This window comes from Lontra canadensis, unplaced genomic scaffold (assembly GCF_010015895.1).
Source record: "Lontra canadensis isolate GAN:19392208 unplaced genomic scaffold, GSC_riverotter_1.0 scaffold199, whole genome shotgun sequence".
NCBI classification, from domain to species: domain Eukaryota; kingdom Metazoa; phylum Chordata; class Mammalia; order Carnivora; family Mustelidae; genus Lontra; species Lontra canadensis.
Window position 1 is genome coordinate 1639874 of NW_022631193.1, and position 23673 is coordinate 1663546.

A 23673-nucleotide genomic window follows, 5' to 3' on the forward strand; every position below is an offset into this window, starting at 1 on the left:
CACTGGGAATGTAGTCAATAGTATTGTAACAATGTTGGATGGTGACAGATGGCGACTGCACTTACCATGGAGAGATTTGAGTAATGTATAGAGTTGTTGAATCAATGTTGTGCACCTAAAACTAATGTAATGTTTTGTTAATTATTCTTTAATCAAAAGCTGTTCTGTGTGTGAGGGATATAAACTCCAGGTTAGAGGAGAGAACTGCTGTTTGCAGGGATCACAACAGTTTACTGGGTGGATGGTTCACGTAAGTCTTATTTCTTCAGCTATTTTTCTTATGAGATTTTTTTTTTGAAAAGACATTAATAAAAATATTTTTAATGGGTGGAGCCTTGAGTGTGCTCATCTAGAACAATTACCAAATAGTAAATGGAGAACCTGGGGTACCGGACATTGTGTAGGGAGTGCTGCCATTTTTGTAAAGAGGAGAAAACAGATGTGTGTATCTCTTCCTATATTCCTTAAACAGACCTGAAAAGATGACAGGGTCCCCTCTTGGTACAGAAACTTGAAGAATGGCCATTGTGTGCATTGTATACATCTTACAACTCTTGGTTTATAAACCACATAGCTGATGTCTTTTCGACAAATAAATGAAAAACAAAACCAACCGACCAACCAACCAAACAAACAAACAAAACAAAAGCCAGACTATGGCTCCCCAGGAAACAGGGTTACTCCCTATTCAGTTTCCATGCCAATTGGGTATACTGTCTTTTAGTTCCTGCACTAACCATGCAGAGTTAGCAAAGAGTCCCCAGGTTTCAGGGCTCAGTCCTTCAGAAGACTACTCTCAACTTCAGACACCAGCTGCACTGGGGGCCAGGGGGGTCCCTAGTGTTACGCCCGAGTTTTCAAGTCTGAGAGACCACCAAGGAACCAACACCAATGTAATCACATGAGGGTTTATTTGACAAGCTTAAGCTTGGGCCCAAGTATACCTGACACAGCAGAGTAGGGACTTGGACCCCAAGGTGACATGCTTAAGCTTGGGCCCAAGTATACCCGATGCAGCGGAGTAGGGACTTGGACCCTGAACCAGACTACAGTCAGAGTCTGAGTGGACTCAGAGGTGGGTGAAGACAAAGGGGGTGTTCAGAAGGGCTATCAGGGTAAAGATATTGGAGGCCTGGTTATTATCAAGCCAAGGCCGTTTTTCCTTCAAATGAGGCACTAACATGATGACAGTTGGGAGTTTCCTGGTGGAATGTCACATTCCTCCTATCAAGCAAGCATCCTTGTTAGTGAGATTTAGCATTGGGACATTTGTAAACCGAGGGAGACTCTTGTCTTTCAGGATTGCGATTTCTGCAAGTTAACTATTTGTTCACACATACTACTGAGGGAAGGGGAGCGGGTGGAGAGGGATGCAAGGTCCCAGCTTTTGCTTTGTCAAGATGGCTATACTTATGTCAGGGCTAGACTCGAGGTGGGTACAGCCTTGTTTTTCTTGGCCTCCACACATAGGTCACCTGGATCTCCAACTGTCTACAAATTAGAGGGGTCCTGTAACCCTATCAAGCCTGCTAATTGATCAGAAAGATTCACATGAGTCAGGCAAGTGTTATACTTACAAGTCTGGTTTTATTTATAGGATACACATAGGGTGGGTTCTGGTGGGGAGTACACAGCTTCCATGCCTCTGTCCATGGAGCCAGAGTATGCAACCTTCCAGAACATCAATGCAAACATCAACTAAGAAGCCCACTGAGCCTTGGTGTCTAGGGTTTTGGTTGATGTTTCATTACAAAGACATGATTGCTTAAATCACTGGCTACTTAATTGAGCTCAGTGTCTACCCTCTTCTCCTCCCAGAGGTTCAGCTGGCCCAGAGCCTCCACCCTGTGTTGACAGGGTTGGTTTCCTGGTGACCAGCCACTGACCTGAAGCAATTTAGGATCCTGCCTGGAATCACTTCATTAGTAAAACAAAGTCAGCTTCCAACAATCAGGAAATCCCCAGCGATTTTTTTTTATAAATTAAAAAGAGTGTTAATTGGGAAGAGATACAAGAGAGCATTTTACACAATTAAAGAGAGGATACATAATATTTTCAAATACAAAATTTTTTTTTTCAAATGGCAAGGTTTTAGGTCTATCTGTTGTAACTAACTTCATCAAAGTAGAAATCCAACAGGCTGTCTAGTATTGACACTGTAAAATAAAAGTAGAAACTGCCAGTTGTTCCCAGGGATTCTGAAGCTCTGTGCCAGGAGCCAGGGACAAAGCTAGATAGACTCTTCATTAGATTCACTCCCTGTACAGGTTGGGCTGTCCAAGGTTAACAGGTGAGGTATGAGTGTCATTCTCCCAGGACGCAGTCCTGTGTTCTCTGAATGTGGATTCAGAATCTGCCTGGCTTAGAACCTGGGGCTGGTTAGGGTGTCCTTTGGGGTCACTGAGAAGCCTGCTGACTGGGATCTCATGTCTTTCTCTCACTCACAATGCCAAAACACATCATATCAATGGCCACGGTGCCTTTCAGTTTCTCTTCCCGACAATGGCTGTGTTTCTTGGAAAGGGAGCCCTCAACTTTGATTTCACTTTCTATTCCTGGAAATGCAGGGCTCTGCCATGTGATGGCTGCTTCTTACTATTGGGTAGGTTCCTGTGGGGGTGGAGCAGAGGCCACAGATTATTTAAGTCCTGCCAGCTCCTCACACAAAGTGGAGACATTTCAGATGACAATCAGCTGTTTAATTTCTGCAGTGGCCACACCAGCACACAGGACCTGTTCCAGTGCAAGGCCAGTCTGAGCAGAGCAGTGCTCCTGCTCTGGGCTGCAGGGAGCATGTCCACCAGGCTCAGCATCTACTGAGCTGCTCGGGGACACATTCAGAGCTCAACGCTGACACCAGAAGTCTCTTTCCCTCCAGGAACTGGTAAGCAAGAAATCACAGATTTGTATGTCTAAGCTTGGGAGAGCCTGGAGGCTTGATCTCGGGTGCTGTGGACTTGAAAGGCTGAGGGGCAGGATGTCTGGTGGATGGCTGTGTGCCAGTTCGAGCATTTAACTATTTGGGATATTTTCAGAGGGAGGTTGGAGGACAAACTTTATTCCTGTGAACTGCAGAAGGATCATGTGAATGTCTGGGGTGTCAGTGGATGGGGCTTTTCCCCAAGAGGTTCCTGATCAGACACTTCCTACTCCCCATCTCCCCATCTCATACCTAACTACCTTTCTGTGGGGGAGACAATGCATGTATTGTCTATTAATGACACAATTCAAATAAATAATTTTTTTTTAGAGATTTCATTTATTTATTTGACAGGCAGAGATCACAAGTAGGCAGAGAAGCAAGCAGAGGGCGGGGGAGCAGACTTCCTGCCAAGCAGAGAGCCTGATACGGGGCTCAATTCCAGGATCCTGGGATCATGACCTGAGCTGAAGGCAGAGGGTTTAGCCCACTAATCACCCAGGCGCCCCTCAAATAAATAAATTTTAAAGGATGATTAGCTTTATTATATAATTCATGAATTAGGCAGCATCTTATCTAGCAAACAGAAAGGGGGTCCATTGAGCTCTAGGAAGGGAAATGTTTTTAAAGGAAGAGAGGAAGAGTAAAAGAAAGAAATCATTGACAGTTCCTTTCCCACTGTTAGGGCATCTGCTTTGCAGCAGGGCAAACTTCAGCTGAACTGAAAAACACACATACAGTAAGAAGAACACATTGATGACTCAGGACAGGTGACAGCTGAATAAAGACCAGCTGTGGGTGTTCAAATGTCTCTCAAAGGAGGTGATGTGAGTCCTCTGAGGTAAAAAATAATTTTTCCAGGATAATGGGCCTGACAAGTCAGACATTGCTGGTAAACTTCCACAATTTTATAGAAGTCTTCCCTCCAATATGTATCCGTAGTTTGAGTCATCTTAAATATATATAATGGGTGAAGAAATAAAAAAACAACAAAAAATGTGTTTGCTAGTGAGTCAGGAAGAATCGGTCGCTGTCTTGTGTTCCATAAATCCCTGATTGTTCATTCAACTTACAACCATTGGTTACCCATGTTATATTTCTCTGGTTTGGAAGCAGAGGGTTGCCATGTTACCCTGGCATTAGAATGGCAAAAATCTCACAACGAGGAGACATTTTTGCGGAGAGGCAGAATGGACATTGTCCACATGTGTCATGTTCTTTATAGATTCTTTTGTTGGCTGCCTTTGCATATGAGAGTCAGCTGGGGGCAGTTTCCTGGTACTCTGTTTCAATCCTTTTAGTGCAAGCCTCAGTTTTGATGACTGCAATTTCAGAAGGTAAGAGAATAATTACAAACAATAACATTATACTAGGATGTATCAAATTCCCAGGAATTTTACATAATTTCTAGAATACATACACACATGGAAATGAAACATAAAACACGGGATCTTTGTTTTCTAGGAAGATCACTTAAAACGGAAGGGTAACATTCTCAGCCTACTACCAAAAATAGATCAGATGTTTAAAATAACCATCAAATCTTCGTCCTTTTAATAGATAGGAATCCAAATTCTATTTTTGCACCAGTTTACTTTTCTATGAGAACATATTCATTGCAATGTTTGTCAGTCCCAACCATGAATAAATTCCTTTCTAAAGGTTCATTTTTATAGTATTTCTACAACTTTCTTTTGCCTCAAAAAAAGTTTCTCCAGTCCATATACACTTTTTTTTAACCAAAAGCACATAACCTAGTTTTCTTTCTTTCAGAGATGTTTCCTTTTTTAATTTTTAGTAGCTTTACCACACACATTAGAGGTCTGAACACTTAGAAGCTTTAATTTCTAGTGAAAATAAACTAGTAAGCACTTGTTATCTGTGTGTTAGACGAGTCTTCTGTTCTTGAGATGGAAAGTTTATAAATACACATTTTTTTCTAGAAATCTATGCTTTTTTAAAACTACGATCTTCCCATACAATACACCAAAAAGGTTTACCAACAGTACTTACATTTATCTTTAGTTTCTCAATAATAAAGGAGCCAAAATTAGAGACATGTATGTTTAGTAATTAATGTTTCATGATTTTAATTTATTTGGATGTGATCTAGAAATACAATTAATTTAACTTAAATCATTCAGAGAAGACCCAGGAGCTTGAGCCTATGGATCCTGCAGAGCTTAAAGGACCTGATTCAGGAAGCTGCTTCAGAGGCAGATGTGGTCTGACACCATGTAACCTCCTGAAGACAGGAATGGTGGTTACAGGCACCAACTTTTAAGTGTACTCTGCATTTGAGTATAAGGGCAGGCAGGCCCTTCTCAACTCTCCAGCAGTGACAGACATACAGAAAAGACCTATGTACAGAAAAGACCTGAATGATGGGAAATTTAATGCTGCTTTGTTAAGCAATGCATTCTCTTCCTTTTGTGCAATGTGTAAGTATTCGAATGTTATGACCCACCAATTCCTCTCCTATTTCTGGAGAAGGCTCTACACAGGTGTCCAAGAAACATGTGTAACATGTTTGTATCAGAACTGTGTTGAATAAAAAGAAACAACTGTAAAGAACCCCAATCCAAAGTGCCCACTGACAGAAAATAGATATCATATTCTATCTTTGCAAAATGGAAAACACATGTGATAGAAACAATTGTAAATGAAAAGCAGCTTGCAGAAGATGACACACAAAATAATTATATTTTTCTAAGACACCCACCAAGGACAACTAATTTTCTGAGGAACCACAGATAGTGGTTAAAACGGAAGGAAGCAAAAAACGATAAACTTAAAATTTGAAGTTGCTGTATGTCTGAGAAGAGATATGGAGAGACAGGATATGGATTAATTGTGTAGGAATATTCACTTATATAAGGAACATTCCTGTTCTTATTTTGGAAGTTGAGTTCACAGGTATTTATATTTAGATCTTTTTTTTTATGTTGCATGATGATATTTTTTTGAAAGAGTTATTTACTTATTTTAGACCGAGAAAGAGTGTCTGCAATTAGGGGAGGGGTAAGGAGGAGGGAAAGGATCCTTAAGCAAACTCCCTGCTGAGCAGGGAGCCCAATGTTGGGTTCCATCTCAGATCTTGACTTAAGCCGAAACCAATAGTCTGACTCCTGACTGAGCCACCCTGGCATACCTTTATATCTTGCTTTATTCTGTGTGTATGTACGTACGAGATATCATATATATCCTACAGTAGCTAACTGCTGAACACATATTACACTTAGAAAAAGTAACAAAGGACAATGTCAAAGCTGAAGAACAATGTCAACAGCCATCATCTTTTTCATTAAACTGTATTTTAGAGCAGTTTTGGGTAAAGAACAAAATTGAGCAGAAGGTACAGAGGGTTCCCATGTAACCCTACCCTCACATAAGTAGAGCCTCCCCACTGTCAACAACCACACCATCCTACAGTTCATGAACCCAAACTGACCCATCTTTCTCCCTCCACATCCATAGTCTATAGTTTACATTGGGTTCCCTGTTGGTGCTGTATATTCTATGGGATTTGACAAAAGTATAATTTATCTGCCATTAACCCACCATTACCACATCACACAAAGTGGTTTCACTGCTCTAAATGGCCTCTGTACTCCACTGGCTTGTCCCTCCCTCCCCTGAACCCTTGGAAACCACTGATCTTTTTACTGAATCTGTAGTTTTGCCTTTTCTAGAATGTTACACAGTTGGAATTGTGCAGTATGTAGCCTTTCCAGATTGGTTTCTCCCACTTGGTAATGTGCATCTCCATGCCTTTTCACATCAGCTGTTGTTTAAGGAGCCTTCTGAATGCTGAGTGTTGATGGAGGTGCTCTAGGTCATCAGTCCCTGGTGACATTTCTGACATAGTCCCCAGGGATGAAGAGTTCCTATGATTTTCCATGGAGTCAACCAGGTGACCATCCAAGGAATGTGAATGGAATTGGCACTGGGTTTTTTACTGGCAACATGGCATGTTGGAAGGAGATAGATCTTCAGAGTTCTAAGATGAAATGATGTTGTATCCAGAATCCTATATTCAGTTAAGCTATTTATTGACAATGAGCTCTAAATAAAGGCATTAATTGGAAATCCAAAGACTCAGAAAGTTTACCTCCCAGAGAACATTTTCTGTTCTCTTTAGCCAGGATCTCATTGTTTTAGGGTTTTTTTGTTTTGTTTTGCTTTTTAGATTCCACAAATAGTGAGATCATATGGTATCATATGGTATTTGTCAGTCTCTGAATTATTTCATTTAGCTAAAGCCTGCAAGGTACACCTATGTTGTTGCAAGTAGAAAGATTTTTTTTCATAACTAAATAATATTACATTATATATATATAGGCATATATATCACTATTAAATATATATGTGTATGCACACACACATACCACGATTAAACCACAAGTTATATATAGATAGATAGATATATTATAGATAGATAGATTAAACCACAAGTTATAGATTCAGATATAGATATAGATATAGGTCAGATATAGATCAGATATCTGGGATATCTCCTTCCCTCTGGGAACCACCAGTTTGTGTTCTGTGTTTCAGGGTATCTCCCTCTCTCTTTTTCTACTTTTTTCTTTGTTTCTTTTGTTTCTTAAATTCCATGTATTGTTGCTTCCCGATGGCACACAGGAGAAGGATGAGGCACAAACAAGTCAGCTGTAAGAGAAAGGTAGCAGGGACAACAGTAGAAAAGACTGTTGCCCCGAACAACTTTTCAGTTCCATTTTTATTAGATATAGACAGTAATTAACAGAAGAGCGGAAGAAGGCTAAACATTAGTCATATGTCTTGTAGATAAACAAGAAGGAAGGCAAAATATGTTTGGTCAAGCAGTATAAAGTTTATAGTTGAGCAAGCACATTCAAAGGATTTACCTAATTAGCCACAGGTGCTCTTGGTGGGGGGAAAGGGGAGATAAAGGAAAAATGAAGCAGGCGGCGTTCTGCTCGGCTTCAAGGCCGTAGTATATCGTCCTCTCCCCCAGAGGCCTGTTGGCAGTATGTGTTTTTCTTGAGGCTATACTAAACATGCTTGGTAACTAGTAGAATTTCCCATGGGTTATATTTTAAGTAACACATTGTTCTGAGGCACAGTTACAATGTATGAGTCAAGTCATATGGTATAGGTCTTACTCTGACTTATTTCACTTAGCATTTTATTCTCTAAGTCTATTCATGTTGTTGTTGCAAATGGCAAGATCTTACTCTTTTTTTAAATTTAAATTAAATTAAATTAAATTAATTTGTCAGAGAAAGAGAGAGAGCACAAATGAGGCAGGGCCGTGGGAGAGGGAGAAGCAACTCCCGGTTGATCAACGAGCCCAATGCAGGACTCGATCCCAGGACCCTGGGATAATGACCTCAGCTGAAGGCAGATGCTTAACCAACTAAGCCACCCAGGTGTCCCCAGCAATATCTCATTCTTTTTTAATGGCTGAGTAGTATTTACTTTATATATACATATTTTATGTTTTCCATATACATATAAACTCTATGTTTTGTATATACATATATAAAATCACATCTTCTGTATCCATTCCCCTATGGATGGAATTTTATTTTATTTTTTGATGCTGTTGTAATTCTTTTTTTTTTTTTTAAAGATTTTATTTATTTATTTGCCAGAGATAGAGTGAGTACAAACAGCGGGAATGGCAGGCAGTGGGAGAAGCAGGCTCCCTGCTGAGCAAGAAACCCAGTGCAGGACTCGATCCCAGGACCCTGTGAGCTGCAGGCAAATGCTTAACCGACTCAACCACTCAGACATCCCTCATTCTGTGTAATTCTAATTGTTTTCTTAATTGGTCTTTCAGCTAGTTGATTTTTAGTGTACAGAAATGCAACAGATTTTTGTACAAAGATACTCATTTTGTATCTTGAAATGTTGTTAACTTTGCTCATTACTTTGAACAAGATTTTGGTGAAATCTTTGGGTTTACCTCTTCCTTTGTGGTGTGGATGACTTTTATATCTTTTCTTTTCCTGATTGTTATGACCAGAACTTCCAGGACTGTTTTGCATAGAATGGTGTGGCAAGGCATCCTTGTCCTTTTCCTGATCTTAGAGGAAAAGATTTCTTCCTTTCACTTTTGAGTATGATGTTAGCTGGGGGCCTGCCTATATGGCTTTTATTATGCACAATTTGCTGAACATTTATTTATGAAAAGACATTTAATTTTGCTGTTTTTTTTTTGCTTGAACGGAGTTGACATCTAATTTTTATCCTTTATTCCATTTATGTGGTATATTATATACATTGATTTGCTCAGGTGAAATTAAGCTTGCATCCCCTGGGACATAAATAAAACAAATCCCACTGACCCTGATGTATGATTCTTTTCATATGATGTTGAATTTTGTTTGCTAATATTTTGTTGAAAAAAATTGTATCTATACTTATTAAGGATACTGGCTTGGGGAGAGGAAGCATGCAGTGAGCAGGAGGACCCTAGGCTCCCCTCCTCCCATGAACCCAATGAGATAACTATCAAGTCATCCTGAATATCCCAGGAATTGACCTGAAGACGGACAGAACAAACTCCACAGCTAAAGGGAGAGAAGAGGCCCCATTGGAGAAGGTAGGAAGTGTGGAGTCATGGTTTAAGGGAGAAAGGGATGTTGGGTGCTGCAGAAGGGATGGGAGGGCATGGATGTAGAGAACGTGTGTGAGAGAGAGAGAGAAGTAGAGAAGCACATGGGGGAACACAGCAGGAGAATATTATCCCACAGCCATTGACTTGGAAAACAAGAGGGGCTATATATTATGAATTCTTGCAACCAGCTTGGCTTAAAGCCTGCAGTTTTAAACATCACAGTAGGCTTGGCTTTAGCACAGCAGGCTTGGCTGTGCTGCTTCTGGAAAGAAGGCAGGCAAACAACCCAGGTCAGACAGCTTGGAAACAGGGATCTGAAGAATGCTTGGTGCACACAAGGGAGAGATTGTTTACTTTTCTTGGAGCATGACCTTGAAGTGTTCACACAGATGCCTCTCCTGAGACAATTCACAATTCCCCCTTCCTTGCACCATTTCCCTCCCACCCACCTCAGCTCCAACTGCTGGAAGCACCACAAGGCCAATATTGTCAGCCTAACTTGCTTACACTAAGCCTTACCCCTCTGCATTCTGGTGAGACTGACCTTCTCAATCAGCTAGCCTCAGTCCCAGGATGGAGGCCCTACCCCATGAAGACAAACACACACCCCCCGCCCCGACACTATGTGGACAGACCAAAGTGTTTTTTTTTTTTTCTTAAAAAAATTCATTTTATTTTGAAAGAGAGACAGTGTGTGCACATGCAAGTAGTGGGGAGGAGCAGGGGTGGTGGGGAGAGAAGAAATCTCAAGCAGGCTCAATGTTTAGTGCAGAGTCCATGCAGGGCTCAATCTCATGACCCTAAGATCATGATCAGAGCTGAAATCAAGAGTGGGACACTTAACCGACTAAGTCACTCAGGTGTCTTCAGACCAAAGAGTTTTCAGTGCAAAGGAGAGACAAAAACTGACAAAAGCAAGAAAGGACAGAAAATCACCAGAACTAATGACAAAACAGTTATAAAATGGTACTAAATACATATCTATCAATAATTACTTTGAATGTTAATGGACTACATACTTCAATCAAAAGAACTTATACAGCTATTCAGTAACGTAGCAGGATACCAAGTCAATGTACAGAAATCAGTGGCTTTCTTATACACTAACAATGAAAATATAGAAAGGGAAATGAGAGAATTGATTCCATTTAATTTAGCACCAAGAACCATAAGACACCTGGGAATAAACCTAACCAAAGAGGTAAAGGATCTGTACTCGAGGAACTACAGAACACTCATGAAAGAAATTGAAGAAGAAACAAAAAGATGGAAGACCATTCCATGCCCTTGGATTGGAAGAATAAACATTGTTAAAATGTCTATACTGCCTAGAGCAATCTCTACTTTTAATGCCATTCTGATCAAATTCCACCAGTATTTTTCAAAGAGCTGGAGCAAATAATCCTAAAATTTGTATGGAATCAGAAGAGACCCCGAATTGCTAAGGAAATGTTGAAAAACAAAAATAAAACTGGGGGCATCACGTTACCTGATTTCAAGCTTTACTACAAAGCTGTGATCACCAAGACAGCATGGTACTGGCGTAAGAACAGACACATAGACCAGTGGAACAGGGTAGAGAGCCAGATATGGACCCTCAACTCTATGGTCAAATAATCTTTGACAAAGGAGGAAAAATATACAGTGGAAAAGAGAGAGTCTCTTCAATAAATGGTGCTGGGAAAATGAGACAGCTATTTGTAGAAGAATGAAACTCAACCATTCTCTTACACTGTACACAAAGGTAAACTCGAAATGGATGAAAGACCTCAATGTGAGAAAGAAATCCATCAGAATCCTAGAGGAGAACATAAGCAGTAACCTCTTCAATATCAGCCACAGCAACTTCTTTCAAGATATGTCTCCAAAGGCAAAGGAAACAAAAGCTAAAATGAACTTTTGGGACTTTGTCAAGATCAAAAGCTTCTGCACAGAAAAGGAAACAGTCAAGAAAACAAACAGGTAACCCATGGAATGGGAGAAGATATTTGCAAATGACAGTAGAGACAAAAGATTGATATCCAGCATCTATAAAGAACTTCTCAAACTCAACACACACAAAACAGATAATCATATCAAAAAGTGGGCAGAAGATATGAACAGACACTTCTCCAATGAAGACATACAAATGGCTCTCAGACACATGAAAAAATGTTCATCATCACTAGCCATCAGGGAGATTAAAATTAAAACCACATTGAGATATCACCTTACACCACTTAGAATGGCCAAAATTAGCAAGACAGGAAACAACGTGTGTTGGAGGATATGTGGAGAAAGGGGAACCCTCTTCCACTGTTGGTGGGAATGCAAGTTGTTGCAGCCACTTTGGAGAACAGTGTGGAGATTCCTCAAGAAATTAAAAATAGAGCTACCCTATGACCCTGCAATTGCACTACTGGGTATTTACCCCAAAGATACAGATGTAGTGAAAAGAAGGGCCATCTGTACCCCAATGTTCATAGCAGCAATGGCCACGGTCGCCAAACTGTGGAAAGAACCAAGATGCCCTTCAACGGACAAATGGATAAGGAAGATGTGGTCCATATACACTATGGAGTATTATGCCTCCATCAGAAAGGATGAATACCCAACTTTTTTTGTAGCAACATGGACGGGACTGGAAGAGATTATGCTGAGTGAAATAAGTCAAGCAGAGAGAGTCAATTATCATATGGTTTCACTTATTTGTGGAGCATAACAAATAACATGGAGGACATAGGGAGATGGAGAGGAAATGGGAGTTGAGGGAAATTGGAAGGGGAGGAGAACCATGAGAAATTATGGACTCTGAAAAACAACCTGAGGCTTTTGAAGCGGCAGGGAGTGGGAGGTTTGGGGAGCCAAGTGGTGGGTATTAAGGAGGGCACATATTGCATGGAGCATTCAGTGTGGTGCAAAAACAATAAATTCTTATCCTGAAAAGAAATAAAGAAAAAAGACATTGGGTATCAGAATGGATTAAAAAATGTATTTGATACCTATAAGAGTCTCAGTTTCTTCTATTATTTTTATAAAGATTTTCCTTCTTTCTTTCTTTCTTTGAGAGAGAAAGGGAGCACAAATGAGACAGCACAAGCAGGGGGAGCAGCAGCAAGAGAGAGAAGCAGAGTCCCCACTGAGCAGAGAGCCCGATATGGGGCTCAATCTCAGGACCCTGAGATCATGACCTGAGTCCAAGGCAACTGGTTAACTGACTGAGCCACTTAGGCACCCCAAGAGACTCATTTTAGACTTAAAGGCACTTGCTGATCTAAAGTGAAGGGATGGAAGTGGAAATCCACATCAAAACTACAATGAGGTATTACCATCTGTCAGAATGGCTAAAATCTTTTTGTGTCTTATTTAATTTACACAAAACGATGGAAAAATATTCCATGCTCATGAATTGGAAGAATAAACATTGTTAAAATGTCTGTCCTGCCCAGAACAATCTACACTTTCAATGCCATCCCTATACCATATAAAAAATGCCATCATTTTTCAAGGAGCTGGATTAATCCTAAAATTTGTATGGAACCAGAAAAGACCCCGAATCACTAAGGGAATGTTAAAAGCTGGGCACATCATGTTCCCTGACTTCAAGCTATATTACAAAGCTGTGATCAAGACAGCTTGGTATTGGCATAGAAACAGACACATAGAAGAGTGGCACAGAATAGAGAACCCAGAAATGGACCCTAAACTCTATGGTCAACTAATCTTTGATAAATCAGGAAAAAATATCCAATGGAAAAAAGACAGTCTCTTCAATAAGTGGTGCTGGGAAAATTGAACAGCTTAATGTAGAAGAATGAAACTTGACCATTCTCTTATACCATACACAAAGATAAATTCAAAATGGATGAAAGATCTCAATGTGAGATAGGAACCCATCAAACTCCTAGAGGAGAACATAGGCAGTGACCCTGCGGGGCTGGTCACAGAGCACCCCTACCCTTCCCTGGGTTTCTCTGCTGAAGGTGCTCAAATAATCCTGACATGCCTCAGGTTAATGCTGTAGGAGTCCTACACTCCAGAATGGAGAAAGTGAAACTGGTTCTCCCCCTTTTTGAGAACTGGTGTGATTTCCAGGAATAGAAACTGAAAGCAGCCATCCCTGATTTCCCTGCACTTGGGCTGAGATCCTGCCACGATCATTATCCAGAAATTACACAGCTCTGAGCAGGTTAGGCACCAGAACAGAAAACCCTGCACTTTCATCTTCCTAACTCCTTTTCTTTCCTCTCCAGGCTCTTCCTAGGACTCCCCAACCCAACACAGTTCTATTCTTTCCTTACAGAGCATCCTGGGCATTGAACACGTTTTGGATGGTCTCAGAGGGAATGGTCTCTGCTTCAGGGCTGGACTCTTCCCCAGGGAGGGGTAACTTCTAGGAAGACCACCGATACCTTCTTGATAGTAGTCACACAATGCTTCCCGGAGCAGGTAAGTAAGAGGGCTCCTACAACCCAACTTGGCTAATAACCCTCCTACTGTGACATGAAAGATAGAGTCTGACACCAGAGAGAAGAGCTTGGGGACTGGGTGACCCATTTCAGTGAGTAGTCACCATTGGGACCCTCTCTGATATTCTTCAGGGACAAAAGAGCACCCAAACGCTTTGGCTGCTGCAAACCTATCCAGCCCTCCAGTGTGGAGGTAATGGGGTTATCACCTCCATGTTCACAGCACTGGGGTTTGAAAAGGACAGGAAGATTTCATTCATATTCTCTTAGGGTCTAAGTAGTATGTAAGACAATGACAATTTCAGGGGGGTAGCCTGGAGTTGGGACAGTCTATCTGGAACACTGCCTTGACCTCCTGTGAATTAGGGAGTGGGGTGGGGTTTCAGGGACAAGGGGTCTAACAGACGTTAGACAATGTATAACAGTGCACATGTGTATCTGCATTGGAGAAACTATCCCCCTTGGTGGACACCAACTCCATCCTTCACCTCAGTGAGGTAGACTCTTGAAATACTCTTCACAGACCAGGTCCTTCTGTGCTTCTTGCCCACTGATGATGCAGATGTTTATTATACTTTCCTAGAATAAATCAATATGTTGATTTTTTCCCCCTCATCCTTTCCCTATGATGATAAAATGGGGGAAATACGGGCTTGTCCCACGTTAGGTTCAAACTACAAAAGGCCTTGATGCCTTAGATTTCTAGTTTGGTGATCACTGGGCATGGTATGAACTATATAGGAGCCTGCGTTGGAAGTCCTCTAATGAGTGTTTTCCTTTCTGCTTCTTAGGTCATGAAATCTATCTGGTGCATTATAACAAGAGTTCAAAGTAAAATTTACCCAGTGCAATAGAATCCAGTAGGTTAAAATAAAGGATAGACAGACTGTTGGTCAACTCTTTCTTCAGGTCTATGCATATGTGTGCATGCATGTGTGTTGAGTATGTACTTAGTTCTTATGTGAAATGCATCTCTCACTGTTGATCTCATTCAGAAGGCTGAAAGATCTGCTCCCAGGGTCTGGTTCTTTTGCAAGCACCCCTGCCCTCTCTAGTTGAATCTGCTACCTGGGCTCCCTCCATAAAGGACTTTACTCAGAGTCTCTTTACTCAGAGACCCTCAAACTCTCTTTCAAGAGGGAAGATCAGAGGTTTAGCATGAGTAGGATCTACAATAAGGAAGCGGAGGGAGGCACTTGCACCTGGATTTGTCTATGATGGCTTCTGGGTCAGTAATCTGAGCCTCAGTGTCCTGCAGACACATATGAACTGACTGCACCTGGAATAACTTACAGCTTGTCATGGAGTTACCCTTGTCCCATCCTGCAATGGTAGTGACACATGGGCACAGTACTGCCTAAAAGGATCCCGAGAGGGTCCCACGTCTAGTACCAGGTACCAGAGACCAGATGAGCAGGTAGTGGGGAATAGGAGAGCTGTGGCTGGTGCTTCGTAACCTCAATCACCCCCCTTCAATCAGGTCCAGAACAGGGGCTCAGCTGAGAAGACATGTGAAAAGTTCATGGTCAGACATAGTCATAGAAATGGTCTGGAAAAATATAGGTTTGTGCTCACCTCCCACACCCACCTTGTGGTGGGGGGATGGTCATACTCTGCCCCAGCCCCTTCTTGCTTTCCGAAGGCCTGTGGCAGAAATGGCTTCAACATTTCAGATGACAGATTTAGGAAGCAAAGTTAAATTATCCATCAACCAATAAGTAGAAGACATAAAATGGTATATTGTGTTTCATTCATCTAACAGAAGTATGTCCCATACCTGCTGGGGACTAAGGGCACTAGAATCTAGGGAATTATTTGCTGTAAGTGCAAAGACTTGCATGTGTATTTTTATGATACTAATCATCTAACGGGGATGAAAGAATGTTTTCTGGGACTTTGAACTTTTGAAGACACAGGGGTTTTTTCGATTGATCTAACAGTTGGGAAGTCAAGATGAGGTGGGTACATGTGGAAGTTGTGATGGGATTTTAGACAAACCAGGAAAAGAAATCAAGGGCTGTAGCCCAGGTCCTATGTTTTGGCCTGCTTGGGGACCACAGGAACACTGATAAGGACATCCAATCTTTTCCATCCCATACTAGGGCAAATTTACAGGCAAGCAGAATATATAGCATGCTGAAGGGCAGCAGAAAGCCCTTCCACACAACCAAGTCAGTGATCCTTGAACTCACCGAAGAGATCGTCTCCCTGGAGCCACGATGGCAGTTGAGGCCTCCAGGGACTTCTATGTACCCCACAAACAAGAATGGAGGGAGGCTATTCAGGATAATAGTCAAGAGAGGTCTTAAAGAAGGCTTTGAGTACAAGGGCAAGGGCTACTCTTCTTCTTATTCCAGAATGTTCTTTCAGCCTGAGCCAGCCCAGAGCTCCATCTTTCTGACTTCTAGCCAGCTTTCTCCATATGTGCCTGCCCACCACCATGTCATTCACCCCCTCACCGAGCTCAGGGCACTTCCACTCCCTGCAGGAAGAGGCACATTTTTGCTGACCTATTGCAACTCTCCTGATGGAGGACCCTGAAAACTTTGTGGGCACAGGCCTCAGGAGATTCTAGTCCCCAAGCAGATGGGATCATGATCACATCATAATCCATCAGCTTCCCTCTCTCTGAACTCCCAGCATCTCCTGATCATTTCACTGGGCATCTCTAACTCCCAGTGGGGGTTAGGTTCCCTGCAACATTTTCTGAGAAGTGGGGACACATTTTGGTATTTCTCTTCACACTTGGAAATCAGTGAGTTTAATGTGGAGTGAGGATGGGAGTTGAGAGAGAACTGTGATTTCCATTCTCTCCCCCAAATTAGTAAGGGTGCATCCAGGGAGAGGTAGATGGTAATTGACAGCAATTATTGGACCCACATCCCCAGGGGAAGCATCTCAGAATCCAGCCACCCCTCAGCCCCTGGGGCTGGAGATTCAGCATTTACTAGGATGGTCCTCCTCTCCTGTCCAGACAGAAAGAGAAAGACACTGTGAATTTATATCTTGGATCCTGGGTCATTGCTATGCAATTTGAGCCTTGTTTCTCATCTGTGAGACACTGTTTCTTGATCTGTGACCAGGAATAATACTATCACTTGTTTAATAGAACTCATAGAAGATTAATGAAGAAAAGGCATGCAGAACATCCTGCCCACACAGACTCACAGATCAAAATCTTCATACACTGCAGTAAGAGGTGGAGGCAATAAGAAGAACCAGAGAAAAGCCTTCATCAGAGGTCCTAAGACGAGAGAGAATTCACCAAGCAGTTGCTGGCAGGTCTCTCCAGGCCTTCACTTGGATCTTAGCATGAAGCCCTTCCAGAAGTCCTGTGAGGTGGGTAGCTTCCCTGCTGCACAAGACAGAACATTGGAGCTCAGTTTTCTTTTTTTTTCCTTTTATTTTTTTTATTATTTTTTAATCATTTTTTAATTTATTTTCAGCATAACAGTATTCATTGTTTTTGTACCACACCCAGTGCTCCATGCAATCCGAGCCCTCTCTAATACCCACCACCTGGTTCCCCCAACCTCCCAATCCCCCACCTCTTCATATCCTTCAGATTGTTTTTCAGACACCATAGTCTCTCATTATTCACCTCTCCTTCCAATTTCCCCCAACTCCCTTCTCCTAACTCCCCATGTCCTCCATGCTATTTGTTACGCTCCACAAATAAGTGAAACCATATGATAATTGGCTCTCTCTGCTTGACTTATTTCACTCAGCAAAATCTCTTCCAGTCCCGTCCATGTTGCTACAAAAGTTGGGTATTCATCCTTTCTGATGGAGGCATAATACTCCATAGTGTATATGGACCACATCTTCCTTATCCATTTGTCCATTGAAGGGCATCTTGGTTCTTTCCACAGTTTGGCGACTGTGGCCATTGCTGCTATAAATATTGGGGTAAATCTGTATCTTTGGGGTAAATACCCAGTAGTGCAATTGTAGGGTCATAGGGAAGCTCTATTTTAATTTCTTGAGGAATCTCCACACTGTTCTCCAAAGAGGCTAGCACCCACTTGCATTCCCACCAAAAGTGTAAGAGGGTTCCCCTTTCTCCACATCCCCTCCAACACATGTTGTTTCCTGTCTTGCTAATTTTGGCCATTCTAACTGGTCTAAGGTGATATCTCAATGTGGTTTTAATTTGAATCTCCCTGATGGCTAGTGATGATGAACGTTTTTTCATGTGTCTGAGAGCCATTTGTATGTCTTCATAGAAGTGTCTGTTCATATCTTCTGCCCACTTTTTGATATGATTATCTGTTTTGTGTGTGTTGAGTTTGAGGAGTTCTTTATAGATCCTGGATATCAATCTTTTGTCTCTACTGTCATTTGCAAATATCTTCTCCCATTCCGTGGGTTGCCTCTGTTTTCTTTGCTGTGCAGAAGCTTTTGATTTTGATGAAGTCCCAAAAGTTCATTTTGGCTTTTGTTTCCTTTGCCTTTGGAGACATATCTTGAAAGAAGTTGCTGTGGCTGATATTGAAGAGGTTACTGCCTATATTCTCTTCTAGGATTCTGATGGATTCCTGTCTCATGTTGAGGTCGTTAATCCATTTTGAGTTTATCTTTGTGTATGGTGTAAGAGAACGGTCGAGTTTCATTCTTCTACAAATAGCTGACCAGTTTTCCCAGTATCATTTATTGAAGAGACTTTTTTCCACTGTATATATTTTCCTGTTTTGTCGAAGATTAACTGACCATAGAGTTGAGGGTCCATATCTGGGCTCTCTACTCTGTTCCACTGGTCTATGTGTCTGTTTTTATGCCAGTACCATGCTGTCTTGGTGATCACAGCTTTGTAGTAAAGCTTGAAATCAGGTAATGTTATGCCTCCAGTTTTATTTTTGTTTTTCAACATTTCCTTAGCGATTCGGGGTCTCTTCTGGTTCCATACAAATTTTAGGATTATTTGCTCCAGCTCTTTGAAGAATACTGGTGGAATTTTGATTGGAATGGCATTAAAAGTATAGACTGCTCTAGGCAGTATAGACATTTTAACAATGTTTATTCTTCCGATCCAAGGGCATGGAATGGTCTTCCATCTTTTTGTGTCTTCTTCAGTTTCTTTCATGAGTGTTCTATAGTTCCTCGAGTACAGATCCTTTACCTCTTTGGTTCGGTTTATTCCCAGGTATCTTATGGTTCTTGGTGCTATAGTAAATGGAATCGATTCTCTCATTTCCCTTTCTGTATTTTCATTGTTAGTGTATAAGAAAGCCACTGATTTCTGTACATTGACTTTGTATCCTGCCACGTTACTGAATTGCTGTATGAGTTCTAGTAGTTTGGGGGTGGAGTCTTTTGGGTTTTCCATATAAAGAATCATGTCATCTGCGAAGAGAGAGAGTTTGACTTCTTCATTGTCAATTTGGATACCTTTAATTTCTCTTTGTTGTCTGATTGCTGTTGCTAAGACTTCTAATACTATGTTGAACAAGAGTGGTGAGAGTGGGCATCCTTGTCGTGTTCCTGATCTCAACGGGAAGGCGGCAAGCTTTCTCCCATTGAGGATGATATTTGCTGTGCGTTTTTCATAGATAGATTTGATGAAGTTCAGGAATGTTCCCTCTATCCCTATACTTTGAAGCATTTTAATCAGGAACAGATACTGGATTTTGTCAAATGCTTTTTCTGCATCAATTGAGAGGACCATGTGGTTCTTCTCTCTTCTTTTATTGATTTTTCTATCACCTTGATTGATTTGTGAATGTTGAACCATCCTTGTAGCCCAGGAATGAATCTCACTTGGTCATGGTGGATAATCTTTTTAATGTGCTGTTGGATCTTGTTTGCTAGGATCTTGTTGAGAATCTTAGCATCCATATTCATCAGTGATATTGGTCTGAAATTCTCCTTTTTGGTAGGGTCTTTGCCTAGTTTGGGGATCAGGGTAATGCTGGCTTCATAGAAAGAGTCTGGAAGTTTTGCTTCTGCTTCAATTTTTTTTTAAGATTTTATTTGTTTATTTGACAGACAGAGATCGCAAGTAGGCAGAGAGGCAGGCAGAGAGAGAGGAGGAAGCAGGCTCCCTGCTGAGCAGACAGACAGATGCGGGACTCGATCCCAGGACCCTGGGATCATGACCTGAGCCGAAAGCAGAGGCTTTAACCCCCTGAGCAACCCAGGTGCCCCTGCTTCAATTTTTTGAAACAGCTTCAGGAAAATAGGTGTTATTTCTTCTTTGAAAGTTTGGTAGACTTCCCCAGGGATTCCATCAGCTTCTGGGCTCTTGTTTTTTGGGAGGTTTTTCATCACTGCTTCAATCTCGTTACTAGATATCAGTCTATTTAGGTTGTTGATTTCTTCCTGGTTCAATTTTGGGAGTTTATAGTTTTCCAGGAATGCATCCATTTCATCTAGCTTGCTTAGCTTATTGGCATATAACTGTTGATAATAACTTCTGATGATTGTTTCTACTTCCTTGGTGTTAGTTGTGATCTCTCCCTTTTCATTCATAATTTTATGAATTTTGGCTTTCTCTCTTTGCTTTTGGATTAGAGTGGCCAATGGTTTATCGATCTTATTGATTCTTTCAAAAAGCCAGCTTCTAATTTCATTGATACGTTCTACTGTATCTCTAGTTTCTACCTCATTGATCTCAGCTCTAATCTTGATTATTTCCCTTCTTATGTGTGGAGTTGGTTTGATTTGTTGTTGATTCTCCAGTTCTTTAACATGTGGAGACAGCTGCTTTGTTCTGGGTTTTTTAATTTTTTTTAGGAAGGCTTGGATGGGTATGTATTTCCCCCTTAGGACCGCCTTTGCTGTATCCCATAGGTTTTGGACCGAAGTGTCTTCATTCTCATTGGTTTCCATGAATTGTTTCAGTTCTTCTTTGATCTCCTGGTTGATCCAAGCATTCTTAAGCAAAGTGGTCTTTAGCTTCCAGGTGTTTGAGTTCCTTCCGAACTTTTCCTTGTGATTGAGCTCCAGTTTCAAAGCATTGTGATCTGAGAATATGCAGGGAATAATCTCAGTCTTTTGGTATCGGTTGAATCCTGATTTGTGACCCAGTATGTGGCCTATTCTTGAGAAGGTTCCATGTGCACTTGAGAAGAATGAGTATTCTGTTGTTTCAGGGTGGAATGTTCTGTATATATCTATGAGGTCCATCTGGTCCAATATGTCATTCAATGCTCTTGTTTCTTTATTGATTTTCTGCTTGTATGATCTGTCTATCACTGAGAGAGGTGTGTTAAGATCTCCTACTATTAATGTATTCATATCAGTATGACTCTTTATCCTGATTAACAGTTTTCTTATGGAATTGGCTGCTCCCATATTGGGGACATAGGTATTTACAATTGTTAGATCATCTTGGTGGATATTCCCTTTAAGAATGATGTAGTGTCTTTCTGTATCTCTGACTACAGTCTTTAGTTTAAAATCTAATTTATCTGATATGAGAATCGCTAACCCAGCCTTCTCTTGAGGCCCATTGGCATGAAAGATGCTTCTCTATCCCTTCACTTTCAGTTTGGATGTATCTTTAGGTTCAAAATGGGTCTCTTGTAGACAACATATGGATGGGTCCTGTCGTTTTATCCAATTTGCAACCCTGTGTCATTTTATGGGCACATTTAGGCCATTCACATTGAGAGTGATTATTGATAGATACGTTTTTATTGACATTGTGTTATATTGGAAGTCTTTCTTTCTGTAGATTGTCTCTATATTTCTGTTCAATGCTTTTCTTAGGATTTTTCCTCTTTTATAGAACCCCCCTTAATATTTCCTGCAGTGTCGGCTTGGTGGTTGCATAGTCTTTTAAGCCTTGCCGGTCTTGGAATCTCTTTATCTTTCCATCCATTTTGAATGTCAGTCTTGCTGGATCAAGTATTCTTGGCTGCATGTTCTTCTCATTTCGTGCCCTGAATAGATCTTGCCAGCCCTTTCTGGCTTTCCAGGTCTCTGTGGACAGGTCTGACGTTATTCGGTTGGGCTTTCCTCCATAAGTAAGGAGCCTCTTTGTCCTAGCGGCTTTCAAAAGATTATATCTATAATTATGATTCCTCAATTTGACTATCATTTGCCATGATGTTTTTCTGGAATCTATAATCTTGGGTGGAGACCGTTCAGCCTCTAGTACATGAACGCTGGTTCCATTCGCGAGATTGGGAAAATTTTCATGAAGATCTTGTTCCACTCTATCTTCTAGACTTCTTTCTTTCTCCTTCCCTTCAGGGATTCCAATAATTCTGACGTTGGAACGTTTCATGGCGTCATTTATTTCCCTGATTCTGTTTTCATGCTTTGTAAGCTATTTGTTCCAGGCTTCCTCTTGATCCTTTCTCTCTATCTGTTTGTCCTCCAGATCACTAATTCTATCTTCTGTCTCAGTTACCCTATCTTTGAGAGAATTTAGATTAGATTGGAACTCATTGAGAGCATTGTGAACCTCAGCCCTGGTAGCTTTTAGCTCTGCCCTAACACTGTGAACATCCTGTCTGGTCGCTCTCAGCTCAGCCCTAATCAATTCCATTTGGTCATCCATGGCTTTCTCCAACTTAGCTATTGCCTGGATAATTGTTAGCCTGAATTCTCTTTCTGACATATTGTCTATGTTGATAGCTGTTAACTCTGTTTCAGAAGGTCCATCTTCTGTATTTTTCTTCTGTTGGGCATTCTTCCTCCTAGTCATTTTGGTGAGAGATGACTGAACAGATGTAGCTGGTTGTATCAACCGTGGTGCAATCTGGGTGCACCCTGGAACACTTCTGAGCAATCAGGATTCCCCACCCAAATGAGAGAAAAAAGAAAAGAAAAAGAAAAAGAGAGAGAGACAGGAAAGAAAGGGAAGATGAAAGAGAAGGTTCAGCCCAAATGGGCCCCATGGTAAGATTTATTAGGTATACAAACAAAAACAGACAAAAAGACTGATAAAAGTATATAACAAGAGAAAAAAATATATATATGCAAATAAAGGAAGAACCTTGTCGAAAAGAACCCCAAGTGTAAGATTTATATACTATCAGGACAAACATAAAAACACAGAAACACTGGTGGAAGAAAAAGATGGGAGAGTGGTTATAACTTCTCAGTGTGGGCAAGGAAGGTTGTTTTGATTCTTCCTGGACGTATCTTGATATCTTTGTTAAAGGACTCAACTTTCCTAGGCCAAAGGGGGATTAAAAATTGGTTTATCTATAGGGGTAGTATTGATTGGGGAAAGGGGATTACTTTGAAGTTTAACTCTATATGAATATTAGAAAATAAAAATAAAAAAGGAATAAACTAGACTAAACTAAATTAAAATTTAGAAAAAAAATTTAAAAAATAAAAATCAAAAGAAAAACACAGATGTATGTATCAAAAAGTTCAGGTTAGAAGGTTATTATGGAATTTGATGTACTGGACAGCTCGCTGTGATGTTAAATCGGTTAAAAAATTATCTATATAAAAAAATGAGCCAGAATAGTGGGAACAAATTAAAAATAAAAGTTGTCCTATGAAGTAGCAGTGGTGGTTCTCTTGTAGTCTTTTTTTTTTTTTTTCCTCTCCTGGTTGATTTTTCTGGGGGAGGGGCCTGCCACTGGGTTTTCAGTCAATGATGTTCCTTGAGTTAAGTCCTCCAGTTGCCCTCAAGGGGATGGGCTCTGAGGAAACCGGTTTTTTCAGGCTTTTGTTCTCTGGAGGTTTTTATGTTTGTTCACCTTTTTTTTTTTTTTTTTTTCTCCTCTCGCCTT

The 23673-nt window shown here is 40.9% G+C and overlaps 1 protein-coding gene across 5 annotated transcripts in view; it reads left to right on the top strand.

The window, feature by feature from the left end:
• The first annotated feature begins 2586 nt into the window (after window positions 1-2586).
• The window catches only part of LOC116861451 (immunity-related GTPase family M protein 1-like), a 26364-nt gene continuing 5277 nt past the window's right edge, over window positions 2587-23673 (top strand). Inside the window, exons 1-5 of one of the 5 annotated variants that reach the window (XM_032848038.1) lie at window positions 2587-2884; window positions 9339-9512; window positions 13810-13955; window positions 14767-14835; window positions 17085-17314. In XM_032848038.1, coding sequence (XP_032703929.1) covers window positions 17114-17314 — 201 coding nt within the window. In that variant the 5' untranslated portion in view covers window positions 2587-2884; window positions 9339-9512; window positions 13810-13955; window positions 14767-14835; window positions 17085-17113. Of the gene's footprint in view, window positions 2885-9338; window positions 9513-13452; window positions 13696-13809; window positions 13956-14766; window positions 14836-17084; window positions 17315-23673 lie in introns of those variants that run through there. The other 4 variants (XM_032848041.1, XM_032848040.1, XM_032848042.1 and 1 more) reach the window with 4 other exon arrangements.